Here is a 20,619-nt window from a genome sequence, read left to right as displayed (position 1 = left end):
GATGTTTTTGCTCCAGAAGAAGTTCGAATTTTTTGTCACGCCCTAGTCCATGTCATCGTTGACAGTGGATGTAGTCCCTGAACCTTTAAGAAAATACTGTAAGAATGCGGAAAAATTGTATCTTTCTGCACATTACTGAGCACCTTCTGCAGGTGCATTTAGACACCTAAATAATTGACACTAAGGATGTTTAATACTCAAAACTTCTTCAGTTCATCTTGATGAAGTCGTAATTGGTGAAGGGCTGCCTGTTCTTATTGATATCGTTGTTGACCTTATATGGTTCTGTATGCTCCAGCGTAAAGCAGCAGCTGTGGGGGCTTGAGATAGCGACACGCAATTGGGAGAGGGTGAAAGAAAGGTTATTCTGTTGTCATTAAGGACAGCGGGGATAATGTAACTGGTCCCCAGCATGCATTTCTCCACCACCACATGTGTCGCTGCTATGTCACTTTCTCGGCGGCTGTGCACTAGGCTGGTTGTAGAATTTTGGATTGAGTTTCACGTGTGAGAGCACAGCCATTGTAGCCTGGCAAATCGGGTTATTGTTTTCAGTGTGATAGCATTATGATAGGATGATGTATACACACACCCCAATTTTCTTATTATTTTAATTACCATACGAGAGCGGACACTTTTGCAGACCGCCTTTGTCTCAACTTCTGTCCATGTCACTGCGGACCTCTGTCTACAACTTTCCCACGCCACTCATGAGCCAAGAAAGGCTTTCGCCTTAAAAATGGCTGGGGCTCAACATAGCTTGAACTTAGTTATACAAGCAAACGCTATTAAAGGGACTGTGAGGAGAAATTTAAGTTACCTTGACAAGAACACCACTCTTTCTAAAAACAAAGCTCTTGTAAGATAAAACAGAGCAAGTTCTAAGATAAGGTATCTCCACCACAGGCCAATCTTGCAAGTACAAGTGGGATGATGAAATAGGAGAAAAGACTCCACAGATCTGAGGCTGACAAAGGTGCATGAAGGTTATGTGTCTGAGTGATACTGAAGTGTATAAGTAAGTTTTGTTTTGAAACCACTAGTGCACTTTTATAACAGAAGGAAGACGGAAAAAAGACAACCTGAATGTTGAAGTAAAAAGAACCTGCAGTTGGCGGCGCAACAGGCGGCCAGCTTAGTTTCGGTATGTGTTGGTGCTTCACGCCTGTGCGTTCTGTGTGTCCACATGGTTTCGTTATGCACCTCGATTTACAAGGGCGGAGCAGCAGAGGAACTCCAAGTGCCTCTCTGAGTGCTCCTCAGATGAAGTTTGCGCAACTGCACGCAATTGCGACAAGGAAAAAGAGCTATCCAGTAATCAACACACCTCCACGTTAGCAAACACATTGCTCAGCATGTTGTCATTGTCAACGTACCAAGACGCTGAGCTGCATAACCAGCCCTACGACGACTATTATTACAGAATTTAAATATGCCCTCGCGTACCAGTCGCTACACATCAGTCGTGATGGCAGCTCGGCAGTGACAGTGGCGATGCTGACTTCTCGGTGCTAGGAATTTCTTGCCAGACCCACAGCCTCAGCCCTCAAAAGCATCGTACGCTGTGTTGGGGTTGAGGTTGCTGAATGCAGGCCGAAGTTCTTTGCGAAAACTTCGTTGTTGGAATCGGGAAAGGGAACACTCGTAACGTTGATGCAAACGTAAATGAAGAGACAGTGGCTAATAGAGGCATTCAATGTCTGGCCGGCAGCAGTTTTCATTCGCTCGCTACTTGAAATCATGACCTCATTTCTGTTTCCGCCACTTTACGTCACTCTTGTCCTATTTCGTCACCGGAGCCCCGAGTTTGAGTCATAGGGGGGGGGGGGGGGTGGAGGGGGAGTTCAACTTCGAATTCAAATCTTAGCAATAAATGCACCTTTCGCTGCCGGACGAGCTGTAAAAGCCACAGAATGCCGAACTATCAGATTTTTCAAGCAAAAAAAAATTTTGATAGCGTTGTTCTCAGTATCTCTTTAAGCATGGTTTCTACTGTCTCAATTCAATGTCAAGGTCAGTTACCCAATTGTCAGTCATATGATCACGTGGTCATATTACCATAGCTTGGAGCATACCACCACGAAGTTAAGTTTGGTTTGACCTTATGGGCATTCAAGGTCATTGTCGATGTGGTGCCCGCTGTTTCAAATCTATGGGGTCACTCGCGTCCAGCCAGCCGGGAAGGCGAGCTTCCGTGCCAGCTATGCGCGGGCGTTCTCGTGTCCCCAACCCGTGGCGCAGTCACAGCCACGGCGGGTTCGGACGAAGTAGGCAACAAACAGAGTACGCTAGGAAACTGTTTATTAACCTAGCGCAAGGCAAAGCACACTGCGGAAGAATGTTCTATCCGACAATATATGGTTCAGTAGCTTACCAGGTCGTCGTTGACCGGCGTTGGATAATCCGGGAGGCGCGGGCAGGCAGGGCGTCGGCGGGGCAAAACGGCAGAAACACCGCCGCAAGCTCTCCCCTTTTAACCCCTACAACATTGCCTCCCCCTTGAGCAACCGGTTGCAATCAAGGGGAGTTGGTGTAGGCGTGACGTCACGTCCAAGCTGGGAGTGAGGAGAGTGGCCGCGTGCCCCCCTCTCCCCTCGCCCGGCGGCGCTGCTCTTCGTCGCGTGACTCGGCGCGGGGCGGCGAGGGATATCTGTATATCCCACAAATCAAATCGAGGTCGGGTACCCAATGATCATAGTCATATGATCACATGGTCGTACGACCATAGCTTGGGCCGTACCACCACCCAGTCAATTTTGGTTTGACCTTGTGAGACATCAAAGATCATTGTCTCATCCACATTGAAATCGGAAGTTGTGCCCCGAGGAGTAGAGCTCTCGCTCTAAAACAGAAGATGTAAAGGTAAGCCGAGCAGCTTAGCGCATTGTTTATCTTTAATTTTCTTTCTGCGCTAAGCAGTTGATCGCTTGACTAATGAAGTTTCTGCTTACAATATCTACAAGCGTCGCTTGTGGCTCCTCTTTACGCTTAAAAGGGCTCTGAAACACCATCCGAGGAGAGCGCATCAACTCTCTCAATCACTGCATTGTGTTGTCATAAACGCCTGAAGCAAATAATCACTTCTACACACAGCAGAGAATCCACAATCAGCCTGGTGAGCCCTCCTGGCGGCTTTTTCATGCTAACACCCTCCTCCGTCGCTCGCACCTGCGTATACAAGTTGAGAGACGGTTATTGGTTACATTCTTTCAGACTTCAGCCAGCTAGCATGGTCGCAGTAAGCCGCGTAGCTCCGGCATGTCAGGAAGCTCCGCCTCCGGAGATTGGTGCCGGGGGAGGAGCGCCGACCTTCCAGCATGCAAAAAAGTGACGAGAGTAGAGGGCAAAGCGCGAAGACGCTGAAATTCAAGTTTTGACTACAGATAACTAAGCTTCTACAAAGCGCAGTAAAAAAAATTCTTGGTGGACAATATTCGTGAAGCAGCGTGCTTTAACATACCAGGATGCCGCAACTTTATTAGAGCCCTTTTCAGAGCCTCTTTAAAGGGACAGTGAGGAGAGCTCTATTAATATCTTTTTAAAAGCAAAATCCGATAGTTCGGCATTTCATGGCTTTCTTGCCACTTGGCCGGCAGCGAAAGATGCATTTATTTCTAAGAAATTTGGATTCGAAGTTGAAAAAGTTTTTCCCGCCACTCTGGTTCAAACTTGGGATTCTCATATGACGACACAGGACTAAGTGACGTGTAACATGACGTAACGCAGACTCCGTGATTTCTGGCGGCCAGCAGTGCGGCCTAGCAGCAGCCGAAAAGAAAGCTACCGCCGGCCGCACGTTGAAGGCATCTATCGGCTATTGCGGCCGTCGCTACCGTCGCTTCGTTTACGTTTGCACCGGCGTTTTGCCAGCGTTACGTTGGATCCCGCTCTCGAAGTCGTCAATGAAGTTCTCGCAAATAGACACCTTTAGCATACCGTGTACCTTGTTACCGTTAGTGGAATACCGGGAGCCGGCCTAAAGTCGGTGAGCAGGCGCTGATTGGTCCCGAGGCTGCAGGCGCGCGCGTAGCTGTCGGGTATGTGGCGCCATCTGTCGACGTCAAGGAGATTTGCGCATGCATTGGCAGCGCCCCAGTGATTCGTGACTTCTCGTGTCCTAGTTCTAGCAACAGTCTTGTCCTATGACGTCATCACGCTTCTACTTGCGAGTTTGACCTGTGGCGGCGATACCTGTACTTTGGTTCTTGCTCTTTTCTACGTTACAAGAGCTTTGTTGTCAGTATGAGTGGCGTTTTTGCAATCAGGAGCTGGTATTCTGTCGATACAAGCCAACTTCAGTTTCTCTTCGTGTCCCTTTAAAACTCACAGTACGGTTACGATCGCCTTGAGTGTTTCAGCGTTAGCTGTGGAGTGAAATCGAAGAATTTTCAAGAGAGATATTTAATTTTTACGGTGCGTGTTGTATATGCGTGCATAATACCTCGTGCACATTGCATAGCAGCCGGCGCTATCGACGTCGTGTCGGTATGGCTTCGCGTCGTATTGGCAATTCGCCCGGTGCTTACAGGGACACTGAGGAGGAATTGAAGTTTTCTTGTATCGACAGAATACCAGCTCCTGATTACAAAAACGCCACTCATACTGACAACAAAGCTCTTGTAACGTAGAAAAGAGCAAGAACCAAAATACAGGTATCGCCGCCACAGGCCAAACTCGCAAGTACAAGCGTGATGACGTCATAGGACAAAACAGTGTTGCTAGAACCAATGGTTCTAGCAACACTAGCATAGGACACGAGAAGGTACGAATCACTGAGGTGGAGAAAATGCATGCACAAATCTTCTTGGCGTCGCCAGATGGCGCCACGTACCTGACAGCTACGCGCGCGCCTGCAGCATCGGGACCAATCAGCGCCTGCTCACCGGCGATAGGCGGGCTCCCGGTATTCCGCTAACGGTAACAAGGTACACGGTATGCTAAAGGTGTGTATTTGCGAGAACTTCGTTGACGACTTCGAGAATGGGATCCATCATAACGCTGGTAAAACGCCGGTGCAAACGTAAACGAAGCGACGGTAGCGACGGCCGCAATAGCCGATAGATGCCTTCAACGTGCGGCTGGCCGGCGGTAGCTTTCTTTTCGGCTGCTGCCAGGCCGCTCTGCTGGCTGCCAGAAATCACGGAGTCTGCGTCACGTCAAGTGCACGTCACGTTTCACGTCACTTAGTCCTGTGTCGTCATAAGAGAACCCCAAGTTTGAATCAGAGCGGCGGGAAAAACTTTTGCAACTTCGAATCCAAATTTCTGAGATATAGATGCATCTTTCGCTGCCGGCCAAGTTGCAACAAAGCCATGAAATGCCAAAGTATCGAATTTTACTTTTAAAAAAATATTAATAGAGCTCTCCTCACTGTCCCTTTAAGGCTAAACATACGCGCGCGTTCGGCTATGACGTCATACCAGCTATGCCCCGGTTCTGGATGGCCCTTGTGAAATCCCGGGAAGCGCTTCGTAATAATCCTCTTGCTGTAAAAACTGCAAGCGCACACTTCGAGGACATTCATCGCTGAATGAGGTGAGTCGGTGTTGTAATGAACGTTTGTGGAGTCACAAAGCTTCTCGAGCGGCAAAAAAATAAGCTAAGAAAAACGTACTCCGTGTACTGACTGGCCTAATGTAAAAAATAAGTCGCCCAATAAAGAGTTGCTACACCGCTAGCAGCCATTGCGCGCGCTGGCGAACTTTCAATCATCCGCAGTCAGCGCCCACGCTAAATTGCGACTCATCGGTAATGATGATGATGATGATGTCCTCAGGCTGAATGGCACATACCCACGGCGGAGGATTGGCCAGGGTGCATATCGGATACGACTCATAGCAGGGTGAGAAAGGCTGTTGATTCCCGCTTATCGTCGTTTACATGAATGCGCTGACCAAGCATAGACACGTGTCACGAGCGATGTTCTGCTTTATCTTCCTCGGGGCTCGCCTAAACGGGATCAAGCTGTGTTATTGCGCTATCAGTAAATCCGAGTCCTACTTTCTTTCAGCCTAAAAAAAAAACAAAAAAGACGTAGACTGCGTCCTACGCCGCCTTTTTTCCTCGTGCGCAGTAGCCGTTGCATGCAGCATGCAGGGAACAGCCTGCAACGACGAGCAGGCTTTTCGTAGTTGCGAAAAAACAACCGCACCCAGATGCCAACGCTTGATGTCCTTCCACCAGGCACCGATTTGGAATATGGACGAAGATAGGTTCGAAGCAGGGTCTCTCGAGCAGGGTTTCGCAAGGTTCCTGGAAGCATACGTGTGAAGCCAACGGAGGTTCTTCCGCAAGGGAATTACGGAGAGCCTGGGAAGGCGCCCAAGAAACTCCATTTCGTGAAGCTGCTGTCTATCATGATTCGCACCTTGGCATTGTTCCTCGCATTCGGTTTTGCCTGTGGCCAGGTGGGCAACTACAAGTACGAGGACTGCGGTAAGCGAGACGCTTCAAGGCAGCACTTTACTAGTCCTTTATTGACGACCTGTATGCAAAGGTGAACCAGGACGTTGTGGCTATAATGAGCCCGTACGTAGCAGTGGTGAACGGACACACTTTTACTATTTGCGTCTGCCGTTTATTGTGAGCGACGCCAGCCGCATTGCGGCAGCCTGTGCGGATTGCAGGTGAACTAGGCTGGCGGGCTTTACATTTTGCGTGTAGTATTTGTTCATATCTATACTTAGTCCGCTTAATAGCAAGGCCGCTTAACACCTTCAGACACGCATTATGTTATCGATGATGTTATGTTATCGAGAATAATCGGATACTGTGTATGTATACTTAAACCCCCTATTTCAGAAGAATTACATGAATGGTCAATTAATTATATTCTTTATAATCCGAAGCTGCTAACGCAACGAGCAATCAGATGCAGTGTCCTTTAGTAAAACATTCTACCGCGTGAGAGAAGTAACGGTGTACCAGACAGCACTTTTAGGCGAACCGTGCAGCTTGGCCACATCGATCTCAATTTCTTCGGCCCCGCCGCGGTGGCTCAGTGGTTACGGCGCTCGGCTGCTGGCCCGAAAGACGCGGGTTCGATCCCGGCCGCGGCGGCCGAATTTCGATGGAGGCGAAATTCTGGAGGCCCGTGTACTGTGCGATGTCAGTGCACTTTAAAGAACCCCAGGTAGTCGAAACTTCCGGAGCCCTTCACTACGGCGTCCCTCATAGCCTCAGTCGCTTCGGGACGTTAAACCCCAATAAAACCAAACCGCTATTTCTTCGCTTGCGAAAGCGATTCCTGTTTCCAGGCACGAAATGGCCATGCTATTCTGTCCAGCAGGGATTTCAAATGTATCCTGCATCACTGCTCTTTTAACCGCTCTCTTCCGGCATCACGGACTTTCCAAAAACAAAACGCTATATACTTTGAGAAAAAAAGAAAAGTGGCGCCCACAAACCTAGACGCCGTGCTGCAAGTGGTTTTAGCAATCCGTTTAATAGTTTCAAATTCGCTTAGTAGCAAGGCTCATGAGGTGCCAGGTTCGATGCCCAATCCCTCCGGGAACCCACCGGTTTTCTTAATAAGTAGAGGCGTCCCCTCGCTTGGTGCCCGGGGATCGAGGTTGTCACCGGATACCTACTAGTAATATACAGGGTGTCCCAGCTAAATGTAACCAAGCTTTTAAAAAAGACGAAGTGCCCTAGCCCCAGTGAGACCAACTGCGAGGTGTTGCCAGTCACGTGTCCTAGTCTGTAGTATTTTTTAATTATGCAAACGTTATTAATTAGCAGCGATTAATTAGCTAACTTTTTAATTATTGCTTTCAGAAAAAGTGTCAATGCAGGAATTGTAGATCCTATAGAAAAATAACCGTTTGCCGTGTTTGCAACCAAGTACCACTGATACAGCTTCTTTTATTTGCCTATTTGCCTGGAAAGAAAGCCCGCGAAATACAAAAAGAACCACGTGATAGGGAAGCAGTTTAAGCGCCCCCAGACGACCGGTCAAGCAATGACATTCGCTTATCTTTGCAACGCTGTCCCGAAGAGGGTCCGGCGTTTTGCGATGGTTGCGAGAGATATGCCAGCAACTCTCGCATGGGCGCTAAGGCGACCGCTTCTTCAACGCGTGACGGTGTAAGTTCGGCGGCACGGCCAAATGCCTATCACTCGAGGCGAGGTTTCGCGTGAAAAAGCGCTCCGTGCGAGCCGCGCTTCACTTCCTTGAAAAGCAGCGCCCGCTTACTTTCCATGACGCATAAGCAGTTCCTGGCGTTTATGTCGCCACCACCTGAAAGCGTCGAACCCTGTTCGGGACAGCGTTGCAAACATAAGCAGATGTCGTTGCTTGACCGGTCGTTTGGGAGCGCTGAAACTGCTTCCCTATCACGTGGTTCTTTTTGTATTTCGCGGGCTTTCTTACCAGGCAAATAAAAGACGCTCTATCAGTGGTACTTGGTTGCAAACACGGCAAACGGTTATTTTTCTATGGGATCTACAACTCCTGCATTGACATTTTCTCCCTGAAAGCAATAATTAAAAAGTTAGCCTATTAATCTCTGCTAATTAATTACGTTTGCATAATAAAAAAAATACGGCAGACTAGGACACGCCACTGGCAACAACTCTCAGTTGTTCTCACTGGGCTAGGGCACTTCCTCTTTTTTAAAAGTTTGGTTACATTTAGCTGGGACACCCTGTATATCCGCGAGCGAACCCCAAGGCATGCCGCTCGACCCTTCGTGTCTAAATCTCGAATTTAAAAAATGTTTCGAATTTCAGAGCGTGCAGCTTCGCAGCGAAAATATAGATATCAGTGCTCCGTGAACTGCGCCATTGAGAGCGCATAAAGTGGACAAAAACTGATATTATGTCTTGCATTAGTGCAATGATATTGGTGCTTTAGCTTTCACTTCGTGCAGCGACGTTTCTTTTTAACCTAAAATTTTGCAGGAGTCATGTAGCCGATGAACGTAGTCATGAGCAGCGGAACTTAAGATGCCAATTTGTCTGCTTTTAGCACTCTAAGAAATGCAGTTGCAGGTTATCAGTGTGCATTACGGAGCTGTAGCTTTGTAAACTGCTACTTTCAAATTTTACATCAGATTTTTTGCTATCTTTAAATCACATTCGATAATGTGGTTCTCACAGTCGCTCGATCTTTAGTTCTTAATCTAACTGCAACAAATTTTTGTCAAAATCAGTGCACTTGTTGCCTCCTCTGAGTATTTCTTGCAGGCCGTGTATAATTAAATGTAGGAAATCCATAGCTGTGCACAAGTTCCTTTCAGAGGATAAAGCTGTTAGATGCAGGCACGTGTCCAAGGGCCGCTCCTCCCGAAATCGAGTTCAACCCTTTCCCCCACCAGTCCTCCTAGAAGTTTCTTGTTAAACATGTACCCCCCCCCCCCCACCCTTTCTGAGTACAATAAATTGCCTTGGGCCCCTGCCGAAAAACATTTATGGCTAGGTGCCTTCTTGGATGCCTATCCCTTTGGATACAGCAATAACTGCGAGAAGTTGGGATCACTGTCACTTGTAAAGCCAGTCAAGTGGTATCTAATTCATAAGGTTGCATTTTGGGCGAGTTCGTACTGCATACTTTTTTGGAAATAATTGCGCACACCCAAGGCATCCCTATTCCTGACGAAGATCGCTCGCGTTACGATAAGACGTGCGCCAGCCTAAGCTACACCACTCGTGCCACTCGGCGCAAGGCGCGCCCTTTATCTTTTCCCTCGCCAGTCGGGCTGGCCGGGGCCTGTATAACCGAGCACAGAATAAAGGCTGCGGCATTCGCCTTCCTGATGTCTGCTCGTCATTGCGCCACTCGTGGAACTTTACAGTGTGCAACTGATTTTGTCGCTGCTAAGCTCAACCACGACAGAACGAATAGAATAAATGGAGAGAATCAAGCAAGTGAAACGGGGCTGAACGCAGTTGCCTTGTCAGGCTATGGCACAATGTTGAACGTACGCACAAAAGGGCACTTAAGCGATCGCGTAACCTGCACGAAAGCTACAGCTGTGGGTACCGTTGCTCATTGTTCGCCTTAAAATGGTCATGAAGCGATATACCGTAAAATTTGCTGTTCATTCCACGGCGGCGGTGAACGCCTTGCGGTCGCTAACATACAGCGCGATTGCTCTTTGTACACGATGATATGACGCTTGAAAATTGATCTCGAGGTAAGGATAAGCGCAATAACTGCCGCACTTCTCTGCGGTCATCGAACTGCGAGAGAAGTGGAGGGCTTCAGATTAATTTCGGCCACCTGGAGATCTTTAACGCGGTCATAACAGATTTTGAGGAGACATGGGCCACACTACCAATGCGGAAAAACGACATGGAGTATCGAGGCGTGTGCTATGGGGACGCAGCCGGGGGCGCACAAGAATACCACAACCAATACCTACATGTACTCAGCCACGCAGTTAAAAAGGACCTAATAATCTTCAGGCCAGTTGGCAAACAAAGTGGCAGCGTTTTAACGTAGTTAAACCGAGTAGACATGTGAAGGCATGTGTGTAGCCTGGTTGGCTCTTTCTTGGTTTTGCTTTGCTTTGTCGTGGGCACGTCCGGTGAAGATATTAGTTCAATAGTAGCGGTAGTATTAGCTGACTTACAGCGCGAGAGTGTTAACACTCTCGCGAAAGTGTTAAGTTTAACACGAGGCATGTGATCGGCTGCAGCATATATATATATATATATATCCTTTTTGCACATAACCATGTAGAATAAATACCATGAAATAAAAAAAAATAGCATAGTGCTTTTGTGCAGCGGGCCGCCGCGGGTTCGTAACCCAGTCGCGGCAATATTTAGCTATTTTTTATTTACATAACTATGTCGCCGTTGCTATGGTCTTGGCACAAACTCACATACATCACAAGATCTTGCTCGGAGTTTACCCATCGGAATAGTGCTTTTGCACTAAAATTAATCGTAGATAACGGCCGTTAGCTTGTGTCGTTATTGCTTTTGAGACACATCCTTTTCCTGAAAGCTGCACGCAAGCTTACAAGTTTTTTGAAGCGTCCTTCTCCCACTTTTACAACTGCTCTCTTGACTTGCGTGACGCTCTCCCATGCTTTCGTTTTAAAAACCTCAAAATTTTGGAGCGCCCTCTATAAATCCTGTGATACCCGACATGTTGACTGTGGTAGTGTAACAATACGAATAACTTTTATTTCTGCTCGCCCAAGTGCATGAATTCTTAACACAATTTCACAAAGGGCCTTTTCCGGCAAATTTAGCGAAGAAAGGTCAAAATTCCAGCTGCTAGAAATGTAGGAGGCCAATTGAATGATGAATTTATAAAAAGCCAACCCTAACGGCAAAACAGCCTAACCCTTATGTGGTCATAATGCTACAAATTTGTAGGCGGTGTAGCAGGTTTGTATTTTTCTCTTGGTTACTGTCCGTACCTTCGTATTTGCCCACTGTTTATCGCCTTACGATACTCAGTAACCATCAAAATTTTGAAAATTTAATCATGCTCTAGTCGCCCTTTTCTTAATAAATCTCCAAGTTTTGTACATCCCTTCATGAAGGGGTCAGTAAGGATGAAATCCTGGAAATTCGTAACTTACATAGTATACATTTCCAATTTCTAGGCACTTACTATCAGAATCCTGTTCTCTATAACCTTGCTCTTGTGCTGTTGTGCTTAAATGGTTTCGGTACTGCCTGTCGTCATGCCCATGTTTGTCCCCTTGGAGAAATCTGAGATTGGAGGTGGTGTTACGGCCTACAATTGCGCTTCAAGGTTTGGGTTCCTACAGCAAAGCACAGTAAACTTGAGATAAGTTAGAGCTGTTAATAATTGTTGCTCACATTCGCTAAACCACATCATTGCACATTTATTGACGCATTACATATTTAGCTACTTCTCCTGTGTTTCCAATAACCACGGTAAAATTCAACAACTTACAATATGTGTCTGAGTTCAGCTTCGGTATATTTGAAGTTGCACGTATCTGCAAGCACAGAGCCACATTCCAATCGGGTGCCGTAGTTTGAGGACGAGAATACTCTTCCAAATTATAGACGTGCAGTTCACTACGGCTGGTGGCCAGCGCAGAACCATTCGACGTGAAAGGGCGATATGGCAGCTCAGTGTTTTCCCCGCTATCCTATCCGCTTGTTTGAAAAAGAAGCTGTGCGTGCGGATATCGCTGTTATGTCTCGCGATAAAGCTTCCACATATTGTTTCTACCTTCTGAATAAGTTTCGAATAGGGTTCGCTTGAATGCACAATGAGGAGTATGCTGAGAAACGGAAATGTTGATATCAGATGCACGAACAGGCAGCTGATTTCGATGTGATTCGGTTCTAGGCGTTTTCGTCCGGCTGGACGCGAAATGCAAAAACGTCCCTTTGCTGAGATCTTGCGGAGGACGGCGGTTGGTCAAAATTAAACGGAAATCCTCGATCCTACGGCGAACTTCGCAGCCGCAGTGTATAGATTTGGCTCTTAAAAATTGGAGTGAATGGTTGCAAATCTTACATCCTAATTCATAGTAGAGAGAGGGTGTGGTAGATGGCCCTTGGCGATCACAAAATGAACAAGGGAGGGGAAAACCTCAGGTTGCTTGAGCCAACGTTTCGACAAGAGGACTTGTCTTCGTCTGGGCAAAGCGTTAGGGCCTTCGCTCCGAGGAGGAAGGCCCCGGGTGGGGGAAGGAAAGTGGTGTGAGAGGGGATGCGTGTCAGGAAGGGGAGGGAGGTGAATCTTGATTCGTTAAGCTGCTATAGTGGAAAAACTTATATCCTTATATCCCCGTCGCAGCCCCTTCAAAGCCTTTGTTCATACCCCCCCCCCCCCCCCCCCCCCGGATATAAGTTTTTCCACTATAGCAGCTTAACGAATCAAGATTCACCTCCCTCCCCTTCCTGACATGCATCCCGCATCTCACACCACTTTCCTTCCCCCACCCGGGGCCTTCCTCCTCGGAGCGAAGGCCCTATTTAATCCCTGCCAATGATGAACGCTCTGCCCAGACGAAGACAAGTCCTCTTGTCGAAACATTGGCTCAAGCAACCTGAGGGTTTCCCCTCTTTTGTTCATTTTGTGAACATCCTAATTCATAGATAGTTAATAAGCTCAACTGTGGCCCCCCGAGGAATACGGAATACGGCTGCTTTATTACCTTTTTGAAGACGAATATTTAGTAACCTCTATCTATGCATTTGTTAACCAGGTAGCACAGAACATAAAAATAAACTGATAAAATGGTTTATCAGTTGCAGTAACATTTAATGCTACATTGGAACGTTATGCTAATATTAAAAGTTTAGAGTGTTTGCATCATTGTAAATGTTAGTTTATTGTTCATACTAAACGTTATGTTAATGCCGTGTTCTAAATGGAATTTTAATGTTCATGTCATAACCATGAAACATTAAACGTTATAAATGTTAGTGTTTATCTCATAGCAATAAAATATTACTAATATATCTCTGGCACTGTGCCTCGAGAACTTTTCTACTGTTCGTACGTGAATGATGTTTTTCAACAAGTAAAACTTTGCAGTTACATGTCTCAGGCGGTGCCTGCCATAGAGTACATGCTCAGCCTTGAAATTTCGTTAGGAAATCCCTTGACCACTATTACTTATGGAGGCACCCTCCACGGGTTAATGCTTAATACCATGTATTGGTGTTAAAGATGACAGAACAAAGGAAAGGGGAGCGAGTAAGGACTCGACGCACACACACTTTAGTGAGAATAAACAACTGATATATTGCAGTTACAACTAAATTCTTGTTCGCGCACTTCAATAGGTCTCGCACCGTCCCACGCATGTCCGCTCGCCACGCTCGCGCACCACACATTCTGCGCTTCCCGCCGTCCACGCTGATAATTCGACGCACCGCACACTCGCGAAAAACAATCATCACAAACAAGGTTGTGTACTCTCACAATTGTTGGATATCAGTGGCTTTTTCCAAATGAACCAAATCGACCTAAGCAAGAACTAGAAAAACTGGGAAAAAGTTTATCATCCGCATAAACCAGCGCTATCCAATCTATTCTTTGAAATAATTTGGTCAATATCAATAAGCGTGTAAACTTTAGAATTGGCTTCTTTCAATGTGAAACTTTGGATTTGACCCAGTTTTTTTCCGAAAATTTCATTTATACAGTAGTAATTGAAGCTCTGTTTAAAATACAGAAACATTAAAATAGCAGCAATGGGTATCTGTAGTAGTGTCGCATCCCACTATTAAGATGTTTTAAGTGTCCCCTAGTTTATTTTATTTAAAAAATGGTTTGCCCGCATGTTTTTTGTAGCGTCACAAGGCAGCTTTTGTTGGTCACCAGTGTAATTTGACCATTCGGTTTCTGTATTTGGCTCACCTTGAAAGTCATCTGGTCTTGTTGGGTTACCATTTTTGCGGAAATTGCATATAAGCTGTTTAAACCATAAAAAAAAAAGATTCGCTGGTAACGTTTCAGAATAGAAAAAAAGAACATTAAGAACAATGTATTAACGTTTGACCAAAACAAAAAGGTAGCGTTGTTATAACGTCTCGGTCCTACCTGGTTGGTACACTTAGCAAACCTGCTGTGTTGTCCAGCGCCATTAACAGTGTCTTGATGGTCGATTTAGTGAGGTTGTCATTATATTGCGTTCGTTACTCTGCAGTAACACCGTTCCACTTTCTGTCGCAGGTAGCGCGGCAAAGATTTTGTCGATTAATGTGGAGCCTTGCGACAGCGACCCCTGTGTCTTCAGACGAGGAGAAGATACGAAGATCCACTTTTCTGTAATTGCTGGTAAGATTGCGCGTATGCTATATTTAGGAACAAACGTGGCAAGTTGTGGCTTCCGAATATTGCGCTCGGTGGTCACTAGAAGCAGGCTTGCAAAGAGACACATGAAGCCCTGCAAAGCCAGCTCTATAATTAATGGGCGAACTTGAGGCATTGCAAAAAATTAGGCAGTGGCTTAGCTGTGGTTCAGCCTGGATATACAAACGAAAAGGTTCAGTTACGCTTGGTTTGATGTCATGGCTTTCGCAGTTCGCGCACAATGCACTGGGAGCACCACGATAACGGTGGAGGCGTTCGGCCGTCCACACACTGCCTGTACGGAGGCGGAGGAGGAGACGCGCGTGTAGTGAATACGGTGCTGAGACATGTACTGTGGTGTACATTCCTTTCGGGTGCACACCAAGATATGAGAGACAGGCATTTCCTTTCCTTAAAAGCAATTTTCTTTTCATTTTCCTTTCCTTACGGCGCGGTTCGGGTGTCCACCGAGATAAAAGAGTTTCCTGGCGCACTGTTTCTCTTTTATTTATTTTTTTATTTGTGATATTTTATTTCTTTGATTTCTTTTTTATTTTCGTTTCTGAGCTTATTTTTATTCTTTTTTATTAAGGAGTCGGCGGCCACCTGCGCGGCGCGTGACTTCACTCGGTTTCGCGCATGCGCAGAATATGGCTTTTGCATCATACCCGGCATACGCGAGGCTCGGCTCCCACCCTCATAGTGAAGCTTTTCGCTTCAAAATTCGACACGCTGCAGCGACTCGTACATTCTCCTGGGAATGTGAATGACCGGCTCTCTCGGCCACAAACTAAGCGTGATCCAGACCTTTCTAGACAAGGAAGTTGTACCGTCGAGGGGCCTTGAGCATGGTAGAAATACACGCGCATGGTAGCAGTTATTCGCACACAATGGAACCGCATGATAGGAACATGCGACTATAGATAACGATCGCCCCTCGATGCCAAGCTGCAAGTGATAAAACCTGGCATCTGCGATGATAGAAGAACAAAGCCGACTGGAAAAGCGAACACAATGGGAATTAACCGTTATGTAAAGTTGCGGTCACTTTGAGCGTGGTTTCTGCGTGACGTGGCCCTTATGTCCATACACTTCCTTTTGTGTGCAGCCTTGCGCCAAGTTGATGAAATTAGGCGCTACTTCAGTGCACATCGCAGCTGTTGTTGTTGTTTGTTGTTGTGACTGAGAGAAGGATGAAAAGGAAATTGCACGGGCCTGCCTACTGGCTCAAGCCAAGCCACCACCGCTGCCACGTGCAGATAGAGGAGAGTTAAAATATCAGAGGAAAGAGAAAAAGGAAAGAAAAGACGCGCAACGCAGCAACAACTGCGTCCGCCGGAGCGGACGCTGCTGAAAAAACGGATAAGCGGCCGAAGCCGCGCTCGCCGAAGCGAGAACAGATCTACCCATCGCAGACGCGGGTCATGGGTTCTTATACCCGCTGCGGTGGTTCAGCGCTTATGACGCGGTGGTCCCTTTTATTGCGAAAGCAATACTAGTTGCACTTTCAGCCCGTCGCGTAGCGAGGCCGGTAGCTACCATATTAGCATACTGTATTGGATTGTATAGTATAACCGATGCATCGCCACAAGTCTAACCACAAGCACCACCACCAGCTACACTACCAGCTGTACCATGGCGTAGGTACGGATATTGCTTTCGCAATTACCGGGCTTAACCAAGCTAAGCCACAGCGAATTTTTTCTAGGAGAGAGTTGTAGGGTCGCACAACTCCCGCTCTTTCTTCATCCCTCCTCCTAGCGCCCTACTCCATCCGAGTCTCTCAACTATGACGTTCCGCTACCGAGCACAAGATCGTGACATCGAAATTTAGCCGTGCCGGTGAAAAGTGAATACATGCCTGGGATCTGTGCGATGTCTGTGCACGTTAAAGAGCTGCCCGTTAAAGGGATCTGCGGGATCCCGCTTCGGCCTCTCTTATAGCCCACGTACAGCTCCAGGACTGAGCCGGAGTTCCCGGGCTCGAACCCGGCCGTGGAGGCCGCGTTTCGGTGGAGGCGAAACGCAAAAAAAAGATGCCCAGGCTTAGCTTGGTTAAGCCAAGAATGCGTTGCATATTGCGCGGTCTTTTTGCGTGAGGTATTGCTTGGCGGCACTCGATTTTCTCAGCAGCTTTTCCTCCGTGACGTATGGATGGATGGATGGATGGATAGGAGCGCCCCCTTTGAAACGGGGCGGTGGCAACCGCCACCATGCTCAACCGTATTTTTTTTTCTTTTTTTACGTGGTTTGGTGACGACGTCACCAAACCACGTCACGTCACGTGGTTTGGTGGCTGCCCGGCCGCGCCCAAGGGCTGAACTGAGTGATTGCAATATGCGCATAAAAGGCGCGCGTGTGCTCTGCGATATAAGTGCACGTTAAAGATTTCCAGGTAGTAGAAATTCCGGACACCTCCACTACGACACCTCTTTCTCTCTTCCTTCTTTCACTCCCACCTCCTCCCTTCCCTTACGGCGCGGTTCGGGTGTCCACTGAGATATGAGCTAATTGCTGTGCTATTTCCTTTCCTGAAAAACCATTTTTTTTCAACTTACACGCAAAAAAAATGCTAGGTTACTTCGGATGTAAAATTGTGCATAAAAATCACACACACACACACATCCACACACGCGCGCGCATGGACACACACACACTCACATCCAAATACACTCAACCTTCTGCAAACACGATTCATAGAGAGATTAAAGCCAAGAATGAAATGCACATACTTATCAGAACATATTTGTAATTACAGATCATGCAGGCACTGAAGATATGAATGAAACCCACACTCACAAACCCAAATACACTCGATGAAATCAATTTGTAGAAGAATGAAGCATACACTGCACTAACAATACACACATATCAGAAGCAAGGACATAGACATCATGAAAACAACACCCTATTATCCTGAGGTGATGCAAGGTTGCGGGTAGCAGTGCACTGTGCCCAACCTGGGCTGCATCTTTCAAAAGCGGCATATATACTGCCTACCATCCGCGTTGCAGCGCTTCCGACACGCTGTCAACTGTCTGGTGATGTGCACTAAGTGTTTAGAGCAATAAATATCGTAGGAGATTTGCGAACAGTTGCCGTCAGAATAATAGTGAAAAACTCCCAGAGCTCTAGATCTTTCTTCTGCCAATTAATGGCGAATTTCACTGGTCGATTCGGATCGGGGTGCTGAATCCGCTCTAGAGCGACCGAATCTGCCACAGGAGGGTCCAGTCCTGATCGACGAGTTAAATACGAATCTTTTGACAAGGAACCCGATGGATGAAGCTCGCATGATGGGCTTCTGGAGCTGCTTCCGGAAGTTGGGGTTACCATCCGCCTCCGCATTTTCGCTTGGCTAGCTTGATGATGACCAGCGATGATGACATAAGTTCAGTGGTATCTTGCACTTCGGATGTCACATGCGCCGCATTTTGCCATGGCCAATGGTCAATGACAACCACGGTTGGACATCGGGAATGAATGTATGCCCTGCGTATGTGTACTTGCCGCTTCGTAAACTGCGTGTTGCGGCATCGGTGTAGCTGGCGATTTTTCGACCGATTGCGAGGCAATTAAAAAGCATCGTTCTAATAAATGCCTCTAAGGAAACACACTTCGTCATCATCGCTGGTTTCTACGGGCTCCTTCAACCGCTTTTTGAATTATTTGGGTTGAGGAGCGTCACTGTTTGTATCGACGACGCCGTCAGAATGAAGGAAACTCCCGGGGTTAACCGGCAATGTCCAAAACCGAGCGAAAAACAAAGGAACGTGGCTTGGCCATTCCAGAGGTGATAGCACCGCCCCCTCTGAGTTACGGCTAAATACGCCGCGTCTCGGTGGGTCACGTGAGAGCGCTCCGTCGCGGAGCGAGTTGCACCGAAACAACCAGTGGAATTCACGAACGCGATCCAGATCGACCCGTGGAATTCGCACTCACCGCCGCGGAGCAATAAAATATTGGAGGGGACAGTCAGGCTCCGCCTTAATGGTATGACGAGATAGCGTAATTGGTTAATTAATGCCCACATACGGGGAATCGGTCATTCTCGAATTCACACTCATAGATCCCTGGGAGTCGTCATACTCCTCCTGGCGGAGTGGTGGAGCGATGAAGCGATGGGCCATAGCTCTGCGATGGCAGCTGCTGCCATGGTGGGGCTGTGCGACCCAGATTGCTCTCCCGAGGTACCGATCATTAATTCTGCCACCTGCTAGTTTCCAGTTTTGTCACAATCCGGTGAGCAGGTTGTGATGACGTCACAAGAGCACGTGACCTAGGAGGCCCATTTAGGTTCCTTCTCCGGGGATTTTTCACTCACAACTCCGACGACGACGGATTTTAGGCAGTACGGGTGCCTTAACCCTCTCGCATTAAAAGCTGCGCTGGATAGAACAGTGCACGTTAAAGACCTCCAGGCAGTCGAAATTATTCCGGAACCTTCCACTACGGCACCTCTTTCTCTCTTTCGCTCCCACATTCCTCCCTTCACTTACGGCGTGATTCCGATGTCCACCGAGATATGTGAGACAATTACTGCGCCACCTCCATTCCTGAAAAACCAATTTTCATATTTTTTGCAGCAACATGCCATATCGTATCACACCATATTGTAAAATTTTCCTAGTGTCTATTATTCCTAGCAGCCGCACGATGTCGCGGAGAAATGCACCTAAACTTAATTATAGTCGAATACTAATCAAGAGCGAAACGGCATATGTGCGTCAAATTATGATTGTGATGTATTTTATTGGCTCATGGGAAGCTGTGGCGAAACAGCCATTTAGCACATGGTATTTTCGTCTGCTAAAGGTGGGGCCAGACACTTCTTTCCCAAGCATTTTAACCCAGATAAGCTGAGCACCAGGCCAGGGAAAAGCTTGTACCAACCGTACCACCGGGAGTCAACCGGCGGTATGGGAATCGAACCCCACACCTTTCGCATGCGAGGCGGATGCTCAAACCACTAGACCACCGCTGCTGATTCCCAAGGGCGACCCCCCAGGAAATGGCATTAACGGATTATCATGACCCCGCTTTTAATCCGTGGTTAATCATCTTGGATCTATGAGGCGCCTGTGATGTCACGCACCAGGTTGAAAGGGGCTGATTAAGCTCGACGTCTTTACAACCGAAAGACGTCATTGGCTGGAGGGTCTCCTCTGAGATGCATTTGCCAAAGACGCGGGTTCGGTCCCGGCCGCGGTGGTCGACTTTCGTCGGCGGCGAAATTCTTGAGAACCCCAGGTGGTCGCCTTCACTACGGCGTCCCTCATAGCCTGAGTCGCTTTGGTACGTTAAACTCCAATGAACCATAAGATACGTTTGGCGCTTCGTTTTTGAGTTGTCTGACTGGTAGTTTAGATGATCTTGCGTACGACTGGAAAAGCTTCTGCTACGTCTTGCACATTAGCGCGTTTTACAGTCGAAAAGTATAAGTCTTCCCTTGTGCTCCTCTGTTTGCCGTCAGGACTACGCCTTCTGTTCTGTACGGCACATTTGCAATACGAAGGCTGACATCTTGTTCTGCTGAATTCAGCTAGCACTGAAATGTTTGGGGATTGTGCAGATTTCAAAGAACTTTCGAATCCGTGTGAATTGTCTTGCTGTAGGTTACACCCGAAGGAGATGTTTCCTTTTATACTCTTGGTGCTGCTCCTTTTGCTTTGGCTGCTCTTCTGCGAAAGAGCCGCCGCGGTGGCTCAGCGGTTATAGTGCTCAGCTGCTGACCCAAAAGACGCGGGTTCGATCCCGGCCGCGGCGGCTAGAATTTCTTTGGAGGAGAAATTCTAGAGGCCCGTGTACTGTGCGATGTAAGTGCACGTTAAAGAACCCCAGGTGGTCAAAATTTCCGGAGCCCTCCACTACGG

General features: G+C 47.4%; 2 protein-coding genes across 2 annotated transcripts in view; one reads left to right on the top strand and one right to left on the bottom strand.

The window, feature by feature from the left end:
* LOC149364373 (dCTP pyrophosphatase 1-like) overlaps window positions 1-15,680 on the bottom strand; it is a 35,802-nt gene extending 20,122 nt beyond the window's left edge. The window contains exon 1 of the mRNA XM_089574307.1: window positions 15,554-15,680. Within this exon, the coding sequence (XP_089430433.1) occupies window positions 15,554-15,648 (95 nt within the window). The 5' untranslated portion in view covers window positions 15,649-15,680. The remainder of the gene's footprint in view (window positions 1-15,553) is intronic.
* Window positions 6,074-20,619, top strand: part of LOC149364372 (mite group 2 allergen-like Ixo r 2) — a 38,704-nt gene continuing 24,158 nt past the window's right edge. Inside the window, exons 1-2 of the mRNA XM_089574308.1 lie at window positions 6,074-6,435; window positions 14,627-14,731. Of these exons, the coding sequence (XP_089430434.1) occupies window positions 6,357-6,435; window positions 14,627-14,731 (184 nt within the window). The 5' untranslated portion in view covers window positions 6,074-6,356. The remainder of the gene's footprint in view (window positions 6,436-14,626; window positions 14,732-20,619) is intronic.

This window comes from Amblyomma mixtum, chromosome 2, assembly GCF_055824585.1.
Source record: "Amblyomma mixtum isolate Tamu chromosome 2, ASM5582458v1, whole genome shotgun sequence".
Taxonomy (NCBI): Eukaryota; Metazoa; Arthropoda; class Arachnida; order Ixodida; family Ixodidae; genus Amblyomma; species Amblyomma mixtum.
This window is presented reverse-complemented; position numbering and strand designations above follow the sequence as displayed.